Source organism: Simochromis diagramma, unplaced genomic scaffold, assembly GCF_900408965.1.
Source record: "Simochromis diagramma unplaced genomic scaffold, fSimDia1.1 OVJJ01000370.1, whole genome shotgun sequence".
Lineage (NCBI taxonomy): Eukaryota > Metazoa > Chordata > Actinopteri > Cichliformes > Cichlidae > Simochromis > Simochromis diagramma.
In genome coordinates, this window is record NW_024387012.1 from 950,611 (window position 1) to 968,871 (window position 18,261).

At 41.0% G+C, this 18,261-nt stretch overlaps 1 protein-coding gene across 2 annotated transcripts in view; it reads left to right on the forward strand.

The window, feature by feature from the left end:
* The first annotated feature begins 888 nt into the window (after positions 1-888).
* Positions 889-18,261, forward strand: part of arhgef40 (Rho guanine nucleotide exchange factor (GEF) 40) — a 48,355-nt gene continuing 30,982 nt past the window's right edge. The window contains exons 1-4 of one of the 2 annotated variants that reach the window (XM_040041045.1): positions 889-1,168; positions 12,599-12,688; positions 14,974-15,081; positions 17,912-18,197. In XM_040041045.1, coding sequence (XP_039896979.1) covers positions 1,166-1,168; positions 12,599-12,688; positions 14,974-15,081; positions 17,912-18,197 — 487 coding nt within the window. In that variant the 5' untranslated portion in view covers positions 889-1,165. Of the gene's footprint in view, positions 1,169-11,661; positions 12,475-12,598; positions 12,689-14,973; positions 15,082-17,911; positions 18,198-18,261 lie in introns of those variants that run through there. The other variant, XM_040041044.1, reaches the window with a different exon arrangement.

The window sequence follows — 18,261 nt, forward strand, 5'->3', positions numbered from 1 at the left end:
TTAAAAACAACTCTATTGCCACTTTACTTCGTGTGCAAGTCTGTGAAGTGGCAGGGAGATTTTCCAGTGTCAGTACTTGAATAATGCTGTTGTATATCATGGGGTTTGTGGTTAAGAGACTGAAATAATATTGTGCATGTTTCTCATCGTATCCACTTTTCCACAAATACTTCTTTAACTTCTGAGCCTTTGCCTCGGGTTTGATAATTAAAGGCTCCACCTTAAAACGGGTGGATTGTATTGAAATCCCTGATTATTCACTCTGAATTATTCTTGGACATTGCAATAGGCCATCTGACTAATTAGTTTGCTTCTGAAGGTAGCATTGTAAAGTTTATCCAAATGAATTGAGGTTTGCAAATGTGAAACACCTACATTGACTGGGAGCTGAGCCCCCCTAAAAGTTTGAACTGTACATAGGATGGGCCCTAAACTGAGCCCACTTGGTTCAGCTGCCAGTGTGCTACCTGGGAATTTTCATTATTTGTTGACTCACTTATCAAATTGCACTGGCATTTGCTTATGTGTCAAGGGGAGGGCAGCTGGGTGGGATTTCTCCCCTCAGTGATGCACTGAACATGTGCGTACGCTTCCATTTAATATCTGAGTGTTTTCGATGAGAAGCCCACACTTTCCATGAGATTACATTTGATTGCACACAGACTCACTTAGCTTATCTGCCCTTAGAATAGAAGCTCACAATAAAACATCAGAGGTTTCTAGTGGCTGGGTGGGGTAACGGTTTTTCATTGTGCATTCATTTAAGTTACCACTGGGGGGAAATGGAAAGTTTGAGAGGAGAGAGAGGGACTGTAGTTCTCTTGTTAGGTGAGAGGAGGAAGAGGAGAGGGAGGTGTGGGGTGCGTGGGACTGCCGGGCAGGAGAGAGGAGGGGTGGGGGAAGCAGTGCAGCTCGGACATTCCCAGGCTGGGAAATACAGCGAGACAGTGTGGAAGTGGAAGGGAAAGAGAGGGGAGGAGAGCTGCTCCTCAAGCGCCGAAATCTTACAGAAGGCGAGCTTTGAAGGGGACACGAACCTATAAAGTAAAGGAGTTGCAGCTTGATTATTGTAACTGAGACAAAGAGAAAGTTTTGCGGAGAATGCGCAGAGGAAATGAATTCAGGAAAGGACCTGAAGACTACGTAGGAATTCCTGACTGAAGTCATGGTAAGTCCCCTGTTTTTTTTTTTTGTTGTTGTTTTGTTTTGTTTTGTTTTTTTAATTTTTGTGTAGAAATCTTTACTGGTATTGACCAGTCGTCATTGTCACAATGTTTTTGTGTAACTTTTATGCCCATGGATATAAATGATCTTGTTTTACTTCTTGAATGCATGACTAGTGCATAGATGATCACACATGTGCATTTTAAACTGAACAAGAAGAAGGATCCCTCATTCATCTCTGACAAAAGCTTGCTCTTGATTTGAGAAGATGTTTAGTCAGCAGTTACAACGCTCAGCTTAGAGCCTGCAAGGATCCCAACGGCTCTAAATCATAATGATACGATTTAAGATGTGTGACGTTGGTGATTTTTGTGGCCGACTTGCGGAGGGAGTAAGGGACTGCCTCTAAAGTGAAAAGAGTCCTCTGTTGCATCTCTTGGGAGTTTGACTAACCATCTCCTCCCACTTATGGTCTGATCAGTGACATACAGAGGCAGACAGACTGGGAGATGGCAAACACATGCAAATGTGTCTGATGAGAAGTTAAATCAAGAGGATACCAAGTTAACAAAGAAACTCTGTGACTGTATTTCAACTTCTGCGAGTTGGGTGGAGCAGTTTGGCAGGGAGAGGAAGAGAGAGAGCAGGAAAAAAAGGGAGAGCTGTGCAGGGAAGGAAGAGAATAAAAGAGAAGGGTAGGGTTACTTTTTTTTTTATTTTTAGGAGACTTGGAGAGCAGCGGTGGTGGTTTCAGTGATGCTGCATTTTCCACACTGGACCTGGGAGAAAAAGCTGGAGAGAGGGGAAAAGGGGGAGGGAGCAGAGAAAGGAGGAACAAGGGATGGCATGGACCTCGGGGAAGGACGAACATGTGCTGTGCAGTTTTGTTCTCCTCGATCCCCAGTTGGGACAGTTTAGAATGGAAAACAGTAACAGATGTACACACGAAAACACAGAGTCACAGTAAAGCGTTACGTGGAGAGAAATCAAACTTTTCCCACAGTACTGTGCTCATAAGAGTTTATGTAACAAACAGCCCACCAAAAACGTGATTGTGAATGGACACTCACTGGATACTCTATCAGCTGCATCTTTGTAGCACTGGGTTGGAGCCGTTTTTGCTTCCAGAATTGCCTTAATTCTAAATTGGTGCAACAAGTTGCTGGAAACATTCCTTACAGAGTTTGGTCCGTGTTGACATGACGGCATCACATGGTTGCTGCAGATTTGCTGGCTGCACTTCCATGATGTGGCTGCCATTCCACCACATCGCAAAGATGCTCTACTGGATTGCGATCTGTCTGACTGTGTGTGTCTGACTGGAGTCCATTTGAGTACAGTGAACCAGTTTAAGATGCTTTGAGCTTTTCGACATGGTGTAGCTTCTGGCGTAATCTTCTGCTGCTGAAGAGATGCTCTTCTGCATACTGTGGTTGTAATGAGTAGTTATTTGAGTTACTGTTACAGTTTGAAGAATTCTGGCCATTTTCCTCTGACTTCTGACATAAACATTTTCACCCAGAGAACTGACTGGATATTTTCTCTTTTTCAGACTGTTCTCTGTAGAGGCTGTGTGGGAAAATAACAGTACATCAGCAGTTTCTAAAATACTCTGACCAGCCTGTCTGACATCAACATTCAAATACTTAAATCACCTTTCTCCCCAATTCTGATGCTCAGTCTAAACTTTAAAACTCCATCTTGTCAAAGTCAGTTTCTACCATTTGCTTGGCTGATTAAAAATATTTACGCTGACCAGCAGTTGAATACCTAACAAGGTGGACAATGAGTGTGCATTCCCATTCAGGGGCAAACAAGGCTGCTAACAAACACATGTACATAGGCGCTAACATAAATCAACAAACACAAAGTGACACACACTCAAACACATACAGCAGGGCTCCCTTGTGAAAATTCCATTCCCTCTGCCCAGAAAGCTCTGATTTTGAAACTAATGGGATGTACCAGTCCTTGAGTTTGGCAAGGCAATCCATCAAAAAAAAGGAAAAAAAGAAAAATGTGTACAGTATTATGAAAGCTATAGCAAACCATTTTCTGTGTTTGTTTAAACATGCTTGCAGTGCCAGTTCAGTGGAGATAACTGCACTAGAAAGAGCCAGACAGGACAGAATCATGTTGTCAATCACAGCAAACAAAGTTTCCTGTGATTGTTCAGAGTTTCTGACACGTAGAGTGCATACAGACCGAGGATGGCTACTTTTCAGCTCAGCAGCTTGCTGTTTGGGCCATTTTTATTGGACATTTTATCCAACTTCATAATCACAAATCTAGCTTTTTCCGCGATAATATAAATGATAAAAATTGTGGTCTTTTGCTTAAATATGTATTAATATTAGACCAAAGAACATAGAGCACAAATCTTAAAAAGTCTGCAGTTTTCTTGTAGTGAGCATTTTAGAAACGTCCAGCTCACTGTTTCTGTTTTTGGACCCAGAGCCACACCAGAATGCTCCAATAAAACCCACTGCATGCTTTCTGCACCAAATGGCAGACAAAATGTTAACTAGGTGGTAACCAACTGGGTGTTTAGCTGCTAAAGAGACTCAGATTTGCATTTTTGATGTGGACGTGGAAAGAAAAAAAAAGAAGAGGTAAACGGGTGTTTATGTTAACAGGTTTCTTTTTTTGAACATTTATTATCCCCCAAAGTGTTCATGGCTGACATCACAGTTTACCAAGGATTAGAATAGTGCCGATATATTTATAGACTTTCCCAATAACAGAAAATTGCTGTTACTATAATATCTAGCTAGCTATTTTTAACTTAATAAGAGTTTGCGTCACATTTTTTAATCTAATTTTGCTCTTAGTCTGAATTTAAAACAAAGTAGTTGCCAAATCATTTGACATCCTTTCATTTTCACTCTTATACTAAGTGTTAATAAATGATAACAAAGCACTGTTTGTACATCAGTGGAGGGACAGTTAAGCTGGTGAGCTGCCATTCTGTTGCACTGGGTAAAATAGGACCCTTGTGTATATGGGATCAGAATGATGCCACCTTGAAATGAAACCGAAAAAAACCCCATTTCGGTTTCATTTCAAGGTGGCATCGTTCTGATCCCTTATGTGTAGAGCATTCACCATTAGACAACATAGTATTTACCACTCCCACTCTGCTGGAACTGCTGTGCTGCTTCCACCTTAACAACAGTGCTGAACTTGTTCAGAGTAAATGACTATGCTCGAGAAAATTCACAGTCCATGCAGCTATGAATCATTTAGCATGTGATTTTTAAATGATGATAGTCATTGTTGATATCAATGCATTTGCTTTTGGGTGGCTGTAGTTCAAATGGCAGAGCCTACAATCAGTCACAAATTAGGCCAAAGAGCCGAACCCCTACAGCCCTCCAGTGGATGGTGGGTGCACAGATCAATGTTGCTTCTTACGGATAAAGCGAAGCCACCAAATACTCTCCCCTGATGCTCTACCACAGGGTGAGGGCCCAGTAACCCTGCCCCGCAAGGGTTCGCTAGATCTCTAGTTTATTAGATCTGTAATTGATTAGATCATTAAGATCTCTTAGTTATTAGAGATATAGTGAAGTGATAGGGTTGTCTGAGTCTTTCTTGTCTGGCCCCTCCACTTTGCCATTGGAGACCCTGGTGAAGAAAGAGCTGAGCATGAAAGTTTACCAGCCAGGCTTTGTTCCTACCGTCACCTAAAGTCACAGGCTCTGGATAGTGACTGACAGAATGGGATCACAGATACAAGCGGCAGAAATTAGTTTCCTTCAAAATTTCCTTCCTTCAGGCATCTGATCAGGACACCTGTATGCCTCCTAGGAAAGGTATTCCAGCGATTCCTACCAGGGCAGGTCCTGGGGCAGACCAAGGACTCACTGGAAAATGTGTCTCGACGGGTTTTGGAAGGACTGGGTGTCCACCTGGATGACCTAGAAGAGATGGCTAGAGTGATGGAAGTCTGGGCTTATCTGCTCATACTGCTGCCCAGTGGCTCGAACCCAGATAAGCAGCAGAAAATGGATGGACATTTGTTTGACTGATACATGCGTATATCCCTGAAATGTTGGCTAATTTGTGAAATATAATTTGTTAATTCAGAAACAAAAGACAGCCAATTAGTTTTCTGTCCATCTTTCAGTTCAAAGACTGGTCAGCTGTGACCCCATGTGCCTGCAGAGATGGCTAGAGTCATAGTTCAACAAACTTTGTGCTAACCCCTGCCCCTCGCTCAGCAGACATCTGCGCAGATTTCTCAAACATATACAAAAATGAGGAGAGGCATGAAAAGCAGGGTTTTTTCCACAGGAGTATTACTATGCTCATAAACTGTTAACTCTGGGATTCTCTACATTCCTGGAAGTCTAATGATTTAAAAAAATGTATGAAACTCCCATTCTAATCATTTATATTTGTGATTTTTTATGTTGCAGTTAATGAATTCAGAACAGCCCACACTCCTTCAGCACTTAAATAGTCTAGAACAAACCATAAGAAATCCCTGGAAGCCGATTGACCTACAGTAGGTCAGATCAGATCTGGCTGTACAGGCTTATTTAAGAAAGCAAATCAATGTCGGGCCTCCCCCCTTTCCCCCTTCATCCTCCTTTTGTCTGTCTGCCTTTTTTCCCTTGCTGGCTTCGCTTCACTTTTTCTTTTTCCTCATTCTTTCCCTGTCAGCATCTTTCTCCTGTTTTCTTCCTAATCATGTCACTTTCTATCTCTCCTCCATTCACCAAAGCCCCCTCCCTGTTCTATCGTCTTCCTCTCTTTCTCTGTCCTTCATGTACATCTGGTTTCTATCATGGTTGCTGCTGCTCTTGTTTGCCATCGATCTCTCCCACTGGTCAGCCTCCTTTTTTTGTTCTCTTTTTTTCCCTCACTTTCTGTCTGAACCCCCACTCACTGCAAATCTGTCTGGTCTTCTCAATGTCTCTCTTTCAGTCTGTTTCTCAACTCGCTCAGTCATAAGCTCCAAAACCACTTCTCAGGCTCTTATTTTTCTCTCTCAGGCTTATTTTTTTGAGTTCTCACTCGTTTTTCTACACCCCTTCCTGCATATCTCCATTGTTCTCTCTTTGCCAGTCATCAGTGTGGAAGACAAGTTGCCGTATGGGAGAGAAAGACAGGAAGTCTGACTCAAGAATGACAGACCCCAATTTCGCACAGTGTCCACTTTTTGCCGTACAAACATGAGGATACAGATGCACACTAAACAGACTGTCCTGCCTTGGAAAAGCACACGATTTTATAGATGACTCAACCATGTAAGACCCTAAATACCAAAACAAAGTGAGCAATATGTCACCCATCATTTTGTAAGTTGTAGTTAGAAGACGGGGTATTTGTGTTTGTGGTTGCTGTTCATCAAGTGAAAGCATTTTGAAATAACACAAAACAAGCTGGTTTTTGACAAAAAAAGAGAAATTCCCTGACTGGTCACGACCGTTTTTGTAGTGCTTTTTCCCCCAACTGCATACGCTACATTGCCATTCGTAATTTATCAAACCTCAGTTTTTTTTCAGTACTCTTACATATTTCCTATTTCCACAGCCACTTTATTAGGTAAGCTGTTCAACTGCTCGTTAACTTGGATCAGCCAATCAAATGGCAGCATTTTGGAGACATGAGCATGACAATCTACTGAAGTTCAATCCAAGTATCAGAATGAGGAAGAAAGGTGGTTTAAATGACTTTGAAAGTGACTTGGTCTGAGTATTTCAGAAACTGCAGATTTTTCCACACAAGTCTCTCGGGGGTTTACACAGAATGGTCCAAAAGGAGAAAATATCCACTGAGGGCAGTTCTTTGGGTGAAATGGACTTGTTGATGCCAGAGGTCAGTGGAGAATAGCCAGGCTGATAGAAAAGCAACAGTAACTCAAATACCCGCTTGTTAAAAATGCAGCATGCAGAAGAGCATCTCTGAACAGCAGCAGTAGACCGCATTAGTTATCACTTAATAAATTAGCTACGAAAAGGCAACTAATTCTAAAATTCACACAATGTCATGGGGTAATAGTGTGGGGGATATTTTCTGGGACACTTTGGGGAACTCTGGGGAATGTTTGCCACAAAGATGTGGCTTCAGAGGAAGACGGAAACGATCCAACCCACTACTGGCAACATGTACCAAATGGCTGGTGAGTGTAGTGCTTTATGAACACAAGTATTGGTGGATATATAGCATTCATCAGGCTTTACAGTGCAGTCATTATTCGATATAGCTTCAAAAAACTGACTCGCAAAAATCCTTCTGCACATACAGTACATGTTCGAATATATGCACGACCACTCATGCTCTTCTGAAATGAAAGCTATTTTCATTTTCTGTTTTCCATCAAATTTTGGTTTCCTTTGTTTGGTAATAACTTGCCATGGGCACAGTTATCAGCAAGTTGACTGCATTTGTTGAAAACGTAGCATTTTATAAAATAAGACCTGTATTTCAAGGTTAGTGTCTGTCCAATTGAAGAGTAATTGGATTATAGCTAAAGTCCCTCAAAGCAGAGGCAGCAGGTTTAACATGAATGTCTTCTACTGTCTTGGATTCCAGCAACAAATCAGATTTACCGAATGTATCCTTGTTGCTTTGCTTTGTGTGTACCAAAAGAGTTATTAACTGAAATAGATGCTTTAAAGTTAAAAAGGAGAGTGGTCACCCTTTACCCAGAAACACTCATCATTTCAGTGATTCTACTGGAAAATAAGCAGTATTGATTTTTTTTAACGAGGACTTTTTCAGTTTAGTGGAAAAGCAGCGCTGCTCTTTTCCTGCCTCTGTTAGACATCATTTCCACTGTGCATTTTTAATAATTGTGCTTCCAGACAGAAATTCCATTCTGTGGATGTTAACAGTGGTATATCCTGTTGAAGGCTGTCTGCACAGGCCTGTGAACACAAAGAGATTCAAGCCTGTTTAAAAAAAATAAAAATAAATAAAAAAGTTGCTGGTGGTATACAATTGCACATGGCACATTCAAACTAAATATTATTGTAGGCTAGCTAGTCGGCCACAAAGTCAGCTAGTGAATTCACGTTGTCCACTAAATATCAGTTAATGCCCAAATAGGTAATATGATGCTCATATGTCTTTTTTTTAGCAACATTTAAATAAAGAGTATGAGTGGTGCATGCACACTGTGGATGATTCATCTGGCAGAAGTCCCCCAAAGGCCTCTATTGCACCAGATGGACTGAAATAGCTAAGTTGTTCCTATTTGCGTCTTTTAGAGTCTTCAAAGCACAAAAGCTTTGCAAAGAAAAGACTAAGCACACTTACTGGCTAATATTTACAGTGAGTCTAATGATACTGAAATGTTTGTGTCTTACAGGAAGCACACAAAAAAGAATTAAAACATTCAAGATTTTCAGCTGACATCTTTTAGTTTTTGCTTTAATTTAGTGTTTTGTTGAATTGTCTAGTGGGGATGTTTGAAAAGGGCTTCAGTTTAAGAGGAAGTTACTGCTGGGTTGCCTTGCAATCCTCAGAACCACCTGCTGTGCTTTTACTAGACTCAATATGTTCTGTCAGTGAGCCAGAAGGCTGTCTGAACCTTTATTTTTTTTACTACTGTTACACCTACTATAGCATGCTCTGTAAAATAGTACAGTCCACAGTTGACCATCGTGAATAAACTAATACACACCCTGTGTTATACAAAGACAGTTTTGGCAGCACAAATCCTGCACACAATTGGTCGTACCGTGTTTTTTGCAATTAATAAATAATTTTTTTATAATTTATTTATTTTAACATTGAAAAAGTGCAGGTAAAGTGGTCACATCAACATCAATCATGCTCAAGAAGCCTGTTCGAGAAGATTTGAGGTTTGTGACACGGTGTGTAATTCTGCTGGAAGCAGCCGTCAGAAGATGGGTCCACTGAGGTCATGAACGGCGATGCACGATATGGCTTTTAAATAGTGCTGTCATCGTTAATCCCGTTAAAATGATGTTAACGCCATAACCGCATTAACGCGGCAAATCTCCGAGTTACCGCAGATCACCCCGTGCGTGCGGCTGCACGGCGTCAACATGTTAGTGTGGTGATCTGCGGTAACTCGGAGATTTGCCGCGTTAATACGGTTATGGCGTTAACATCATTTTAACGATGACAGCACTACTTTTAAATGTTGTTTCAAAGTGGCCCAAAATGTGCCACACACTATTATACACCACTGTGCCTACCACCTGAATGTTGAAGTAGCATGTGTAGCCTCTTCAGACCATTTTTGGTGAGCTTGTGTGATCTTAGCTTCAGTTTCTTGTTCTTTGCTGATAGAAATGGCACCCGGCGTGGTCTTCTGTTACTGTGTTCAGAGAGGCTCTTCCGCATACTTTGTTGAAACAAATAGTTATTTGAGTTACTGTTGCATTCCTATCTGCCAGGCTATTCCCCTCTGACCTCTGGCATTAATAAGGTATTCTTCAACCAGAGAACTGCTGCACACTGGATATTTTCTCTTTTTTCAAATCATTCTCTGTAAACCAGAGACATGGTTGTGTGGGAAAATTGTCCAGTTTCTGAAATACTCAGACCACATTTAAAGCCACCATTCTTACATTTGGTTTGAGCTTAAGCAGGCCATCCCGAACCTTGTCTACATGTCTAAATGCATTTAATTACACCCATGTGGTTATGCTGATTAGATATTTTATGCGTTCTTTGTCTTACAATATAAAATGCCTTGAGGTGACTGTAGAGATTTGGTGCTATATAAAGAAAATATATTGAATTGAATATAAAATAAAAAGCTTGAACAAGGGTACCTGGTACCGGTGAGTGTATTCTTCAGTGTTGTTTAAGGTAATAAAACAGACTATTTGCCTTGCATTAACTTGCCTAAAAAGTTTGAAATTCTAATAACCTGACACTTTTCCATTTTTTGAGTCAAATAAGACTGAAAATATCACTTGAGCCTACTAAGATTTTCTTTTCTGGAAACTAAATAATAAAATGACAGTCTGTTGGTGATTTAGTGGCTTCATTCAAAGAAAACCAGTGAACAAACATGTCCTCTGAGCGCTCTGCCCATGGAAATCTAAGCTGTGTTTTGAAAAAGTAAAGCCAGCACAGCTGTGCCTTAAACCTGCATTTCTTTTTTCTACTGGCCTCTGGTTGCATAAAGAGGTTTCACTATAAATACATCTACAGCAAAACAGCACTTTTTACTTTCTCCCCCCCATTTTTAACTCCTTTTTACTTAAATTGTGCAGAATCACAACTGCAGTCACCTCAAGGTGCTTTATATCAGCGGTCCCCAACCGCCAAGCAACGGCCCAGTACCAATCCATCGTTTGGTACCGGACCACGAGAGTTGAGGCTCGGGTGTAAAATTTATGGTTTTCAGGGTTTCTTTTTTCTTTTATCGTTAACTCTGTTTCCCTGTGTCTTTTCCCGTGTTGTAGTTGTGTCTTATTTTAAAAGAAATATTTATGCATTACTATAGCGACCAGAGAGCATTAAGGGGCGGAGAGGAGGATGTTACTCTCAGTGTTGTTGGCGCATTTCAGGAGGGCGCTGCTAATAAAGTTACACAATTTCACAGAGAATTCACGTTGATTTACCAAATGCCACAGTTTTTGTCTTGGTCGTATCATTTTATTTTGTTGTATTTATCCGCGACATCTTAAAGACCGGTCCATAGGTGAAGACCCTACGGTGGGGGGGCTTCTGTGCCAATTCTAAGTCTTTTTACAGCAATAAATGTTCATTTTATAAAGTGAACATTATATTGTTCAATTGTACAATTGAGGATGGGTGTACCTCCCATCTGACAGGGCTCCGTGGTGTAGTGGTTAACATTTGTTCCTTGGTTTGAGACCATTAGGAGACACAAACTGAGGGAGTCACGAGTTGGTGTACTCCTAGTGCTGGTCCCAAGCCCAGATAAATGGGAAGATTGTGTCAGGAAGGGCATCTGGTGCAAAATCTGTGCCAAGTCAAACATGCTATCCATCCGCTGTGGCGACCCCCAGGGAAATGGAGTAGGAGCAGCCCAAAGTACCACACGCTATTATATAAACTTGCAGCATTCCTAATTTTAACAGTCACGTGCACCCCTCGATTGTCATATCCAGTTTCAAAACACCAACGTGCATGACATCGCGGTGACTACAGCCATGTTCGTATGCAGTCTGTGTCTGACTTCTCTCTGGTTTTCAGAGTCGAGTTTTTCACCCACTCTGTACAGGGGTTCAACTAAACAGACTGAAATGAGCTTTCTAGCCAAAAGACTAGTTAGGAAACAGAACCGAACATCTGTCCAGAGCGGCCCTGAATAACCTCAGCAGAACAGCACTCCACCCAGTTATACTGTTGACTTGTTGTGACCATCTCACATGCACTTTGTTTTTCATTTTCAGCATTTGAAAAGCAGGATACAGTAATCGCTTTCCACACCATTTCTTTTCCTTGTTGCTTTTAGTTAATAGCACAACTATTTTTCCCAAGATCTGGATCGAAAACCGTTGCAAATAAGATATGACTTTATATTTTAATCTTTCTTAAACTGATTGCTTCATTTTGTGAGAGCATTTCAGTCAAAAAGTTGTGTAAGAGGTACATTTCAAATGGTATCCTTCTTGTACGACTCATTCTGTCCTCCTTTGTGGCTAAACCTCAGTTCTCCTCTGCACACAAAAACAAGCCCAAAAAATAATACTGAAATACAGTTCAACCTAGGTCTTCTTCCATAAAAGCCCCCACAACACCACCAGCTCATTCATTCCTGGCTCTCTCTCTCTCGCTCTCCACTTTTTTCCACACACTCTGTTCTCCCCTCCTCAGCCTTTTTTTTTTTTTTTACTTATTGCTTTCTGTCTATTGCTTTGGTTTTTGCAGATATTCAACACGCTATGCAGGCTGTTGCAGAGAATCTCAATGTAATTGTTGTCAGATGACATTCAGAGAATCGGCGGGAGGTGAAAGAAAGAAAGTTGGGTTAAAAAAAAATAGAGATGATGTAAAAAATAAAATAAAATAGGAAGAGAAGCTGCTGGAGGATCAGTGAGGAAATGTTAAAGTAGAGAGCGAAAAAGAGAAGTTGGAGAGGGGGGCGGTTTACAGGTTACCATGCCAACAAAAATAAACACTAAGTGGGTTATGTGCTCCATGCAGTCACCCTCCAACTCACTGACCTGCCCGGTGCTATGATGTGTGTGTGTGTGTGCAGCTAAGTATTAGGGAGTTAACACACTGAAGTGAAGTCACCTTTGTTTTGGGGGGTTTCTACATTTACTGGGCCTCGGAGGAAATGCTTGACACTCTGGAGGCCGTACAGCAGGAAGCTCAGAGCCGACCATGTGTGTATATTTATGTGTACGTGTGGGCGTCAGCAAAAACAGACACGAGCCGGCTGTTCAACACAAACGGATATTACAGTTGATTCAGTGTCCGGTGATGAATTAAACCCCTTTTTTAACCCTTTCTTTATCTCTCGCAGGGTTCAGAGGCAATGGAGGACTGTGTGCAGGGGGCGCTCTCATCGCTTTATCCTCCTTTTGAGAGCACAGCCCCACCCCTCCTCTCCCAGGTAGATTTCACTAGTGCGCACAACTTCATCCCAGTGCACGTCTTCAGGGAAATATACAAGGGTTGTGTAGACAAAGACAGTGTGATGTACAAACCCAATTCTGAAAATGTTGGCTGTGTAAAACGTAAATAAAAACAGAATGCTATGACCTCCTAAAGCTTTATTTTATTCACAGTAGAACACAGAAATTTTACTATTTCATGAAAATATGACATCATTTTGAATTTGATTGCAGCAGCACCTCAAAAAGGGTCACAGAGACAGGGTCAACAAAAAGTAAAAGTAATTGGTTCTGAAAAGAAACAGCTGGCAGAACATTTACAACTAATTAGGTTAATTACCTACTGGTCAGTCACACGATTGGATATAAAAAGAGCCTTTTAGAGAGTCAGAATATAAAAAATCCATATTGAATGGCTGTCATCTTCTGGCCTGTCATGGAAATCACCATCTGCAAATGTACGTTAAAGCGCTTTTATCGAAAGAAGAAGCCATATGTGAACATGATCCAGAAAGGCTGCCGTCTTCTATGGCAGGGATGTCAAACGCGTTCCTTTTTGCCAGCAAAGGAAGTTTAATCAGGTTTAACTACATATTTAATCCCTGAGATAATATTATTCTTCTTAATACAAGTAAAAGAAGTGCAGTTTCAACAGTTTATCTCTGTCCACATGCTGTTGTAGTAAATGAAAGACATCTGTTTCTGCTTAAATTGTAGGAAATAACAGTGTAAAATGTGTAGGCCATTGCCTGTACTGTCATGTAATTACAAAACAGACAGCTTCTGTAAATGCACAGAAATGTCTATAGTCAGTATTAGCGGGGAAAAAAGCCTTTGTGTACAGGTTTCAGAACAACACATGCTCCCATCTGGACTACTTCTTTTTCAGGGATGGCCTTGCATAAATACTGCAAACTGCATCTATAAAGATAGTGTGCCATTGTAGTACAAGGGTTCAGGTGCTGAAGAGCCTTGCCTGCAGTCCAGACGTTTCACCAACTGAAAACATTTGGAGCATCATGAAATGAAAAACACAACAAAGAAACCCGAGGATTGTTGAGCAGCTAAAATCCTCCAGTAGACAAGTATAGGACAAAGTTCCTCTCCCACGATTCCAGCAGCTCGGTTTACATTGTGGTAAACATGGCGGTGTCCCAACTTTTTTGAGACGTGTTGCTGTAATCGAATTCAAAATGAGCTAATATGTTTCGCTCATTTTAAACATTTAAAATGTTTTTATATATTCTATGAATAAAATGAAATTTGCCAAATTTTGAGTTGTTTTTGCAGTTGGGTTTGTATGGATAGCACAGACTTTCCATCTAGTTTTCAAATTTTTAGTTTTTAGTATTTTTAGTAACCAGCTTAGATATTTATTTTTTTCTTTTTTCAAATTGGACCAAGTAGTCTATGTTACCTAAACTTCACAGAGAAGGTTTTAGTTCCTAAATCTATCCAAGAAGTCTAACCAAGAAGTATTTAGTACCTAAACCTAACCAAATAGTCTTTGGTGTTCAAGTCTTACAGAAGAGACTTTGATGCCTAAATCTAACAAAAAAATCTTAACTAACTATCCAACGAGGTTTGTAGTTTCCAAACCTAACCAAGTGCGAAGTTAAACCTTAAACCTGAGCTTAACTGAAAACACAAGCTTGTGATTTATTCAATGCTGCTACTCCAGTATTGCCATTAAGCACATGTTTTCCATATCTTTGCTCTACCAGAAACCCTATTTGAAACCCTACAGCAAGAACACCTTGACTTTTCGATAACACAAGCAAATCTAGTCAGTTATAACCAAATATTCTTAAATTATAGCACCCCTAACTATATCTAGCATTAATTTAGCTTTCGGTGCTTTGTTTCCTTAAAATCCTGGATACAAACAGATTTTTTTAGCAACGGCTTGAACCATTGAGAGTTACTCTACTTACTTTGTAATTGTTTTTTTTTTCCAAGTTGTCACATAGCTTCCAATCAGTTTTCTTTCTTGCCATGGAAAAAGCTGTTTGATACAACAAGAGGGATCAAATTAAACAGCCTTGGTGATTTGCTTGCTTTAACTACTGATTATATGCTGTCTGGGTTGAGCAAATTCTTCCACTCAAGGGGAAATTAAACCCTCTACAAATCCACTGATAGACAAAAAATACACACACACACACAAAAAAAAATGTTGCTAAAGTAAATGCTGTTTAGTGCCTAAGAATCTGATATTCAGAGAATAGCTTAATTTTCTATTCACTCCAAAGTGTTTTTACCGAGTCTTGCATCCATTGTCCAGGTCTTCTCAGTCCTGGAGTCGACCTATCAACACGACAGTCTTCGCTATCTCCTGGACTACTTCGTACCTGCAAAGCACCTCCTGCACAAACTCCAGCAGCATGCCTGTGTGAGTTCTAAACTGCAAACACTGTTTGAACGGAACACACACAAAGCTGAATACTTAGAAACAGAATCAGCCATCACACACAAGAAGTATAGTCTGAGAAATTTACCAGCTAGCTTCTTGATTCCTTTAAAATGGTCCTTGGGTCATTTCTCAGGTAACTTACTTATGGGAACTGACAATTTAAGGCAGTCAAGCCATAGTTCATAATCTGAGCAATGCCTTGTCAAATTCAGCTATGCAGAATAAGCCCAAACCTGTTAGGTGAGTAAAAGATGCGATATCGCCAAATCTCTTAAACATAAGTTCTAAAGTGCAGATAAATGTAAGTCAATAACTTCTATTTACAAGTATGTAGCATACCCATGATAAGAAACCAAATTATTTGATCTCTTCTGTTATCAGCGCTGTAACTGTGTGGCATCCGTGGAAGTTTTAGCCACAGATGCATGAGGAGATGCTTACTGTCTTGATTTCATTTCAACATGAAGTTTAGTAAAGTCCAAGTTATAAAGGTCAAATTAAGCTGACAGACAAGTTATTAAAAAGTCCTTTAAAAGACAGCAAACGACTAAAGGAACCAATAAGACTAAATTTATTTGCAGTTTGATGGAGACAAAGAACTGCTGGTATTGATCTTGTTGGCAGAATGCAGCACAAATTAAGCCTCAGTCTAGTCTTTAACATTTCTCACTAAATCATTTCAGAACAGTGGAAAACCTGTCTGATTGTTTTTTATTATTTGGGGTTTCTACAGATTCTGGCTTTAAAGTCTGTGGTTTCCAATATAAACTGGGGTTGTATTCTCAACAGTCAAGTCCAAGTTTTATGCCGGGGGTCCTGTAGTGTCTCTGTAGCTGGTGACAGGAAGACTCCAGAACTTAAAACATGTAGGGTTTGATACACGTAACCCAATACCAGTTGTTCACTACATTATGGAGGCTCGAGTCTGCCCCTAAACTTTAGCTGCTCGGTAAAATTTGTGAAAGTCTCTGGTGACATTTGAGATTTGCAAACAAATGTGGTGGTTTTCCTGCCTCGGAAGCTCCAGAAGTGAATGACATGCAGTGCAGTCTTGTATAAATAAATAGTTTATGTTGTGATGTCTTTAGGATTCCACATACATAAACACAAACGCATATAAATGATATGATACAGGATACACTGTCCAAACCTTGTGCAAACATGCAACTTCCACTTTGTGTCACTCTCTTGCTGTTTCTGCCACACTTAGCCAAACCGAGACAAAGAAATAAGGCGCGATGTCTATTTAACTCGAATCCCTGATGTTTAATTGAACAGCATTCTTTATATTGAACTTTCCGAGACACGCAAAGGTAAACAAGTCGCAGTGTTTAGTGCAAGATTGGTAGCTAAGAACGTTCTCATATTTCCCTCCACAGTTTTCCTAGACTTATACACACACATACACACATATACACACCCCCGTACAGCATTTGTGAGCAAACTATGTTTTCATTGTCGCTGAGTGGAGCTGCCTGGGATGGGAGTTAGACTGTGAGTCATGACAATAATGCCTTCCATATGTGAGTGTGTTACTTGCTGCGAGAGAAAGAGTGAGTAACAGAGAAGCGGTGGGAGTCGAAGGAGAGAATGAACATGACTCCCATTCACTGTGCCTGTGCGAAAACAGAGACGATGCTGGAGTTTAGCAGGCAATAGCAGACTGATTGAGGAATTTTTGAGTAATGGGAGGTGGGGAAGAAGGAGCAAACACTGGGGCATATTGAGGAAGAAGGAGGGGGTGGGCCAGAGGACACAGAGAGTTACAGATTGCGGACTGGCTCGAAATAGGCAAACTTTTTAAGAGAGGAAAAGCTGCACATGCTTTTTAATACTAATATTCACCCTGACAGATATCAGATACTTGCTTCCCCAAAGCTTGCCACAGTGACAGAACAGGCACGAAATGAGACAGAAGGGAGGCTTAAGAGGAAGAAATTGAATAAAGGACAGAGGTAGAATAAGGGGAGATGGAGGAGAGGCTGAGGGAGGAATTTAATTTGATCACGTCTCGTGAGTCTGGAGGGCACAGAGAGAGGAGCGAGCAGCCCTGTGTCAGTCGATTAGACGTGACTGGGAACAGCAGAGAGAGGCTCTGGATGAGTTTTAGGCTTCAAGGCTTTAAGAAAGGGGATATAGATTGGACACACCACTGATTAAGGTGGGAATAGTGCTTGGATTAAGGTGTATTACCTAAATAGATCAGTTGATTAATCGTGCAGAGGGTCCCACAAGAGGCCCACACTGCTGTGCCCGAAATCACAGAATTTGCAGTTAAATTCTTTTACTATTCACTGGAGGGTTTTCTGTATTTAGGACTGATTGAAATTGATTCTGTCGTTCTTACAAAGCCACCTGATGTGTTTTCCAACTGTTTTAGTAGTGGCTGCCTGTTGCGAGGAGCTGGTCATCTGCAAGTTTCTGTCTGACTCATTGACTCTCTGCTAACTAAGCAGTTTTACACTTAGGACACACGTCATGTCTGACATTTGTATGTGGCACTGGCTTTTGGCCAGTTCAGCTTGTGAAAACCGTTGACTCGTGTGGTATCAGTTCTAGAATTTCTGCTCATTTAAATAACTAAGCCAGATACAACATGCAGGCGGACACCAGTGTGGGTGTGGGTGAATGGGAGAGCACAATTGTGCACACTCAGGGGACTCTAATGGTTCTAAAAGGAGGTCAGTGCATCACACAGTCGAAAGGGGTTCAGAAAGATGACTTGTTCAGCAAAATCTAACATTATCTGAATGAAGGTTTAATTTTCTGTTCGTACATTTAACAGTCTCTCTTTGTTTTCTTGTGTCAGTCTCAGTACCTGGGTTGCTTGTTCCTTCACTCTGGCTGGCCTCTCTGCCTGGGCGAAAAAGTGGTTGTCCAACTTTCCACTTTGGACTGGAGGCTTCTGCGCAGTAATGACTTCTACCTACAGGTGGTTCCCTTCTCTACACGTTGCCCAAGGCTGGCACTAAAATGCCTGGCTCCTGGGGGACGGACTGTTCAGGAAATCTTGGTGCCCGAGTCACAGCATCCCCTTGTGTTCACCACTGAGTGGCTTCACATCGTCAACAAAGAGCGAGGTCACAAGAGAGAAGGTAAGGAACAGATTCCTCTTATCTGACCATTAGAAAAGATCACTGGGGAACTGAAGATTGGGTA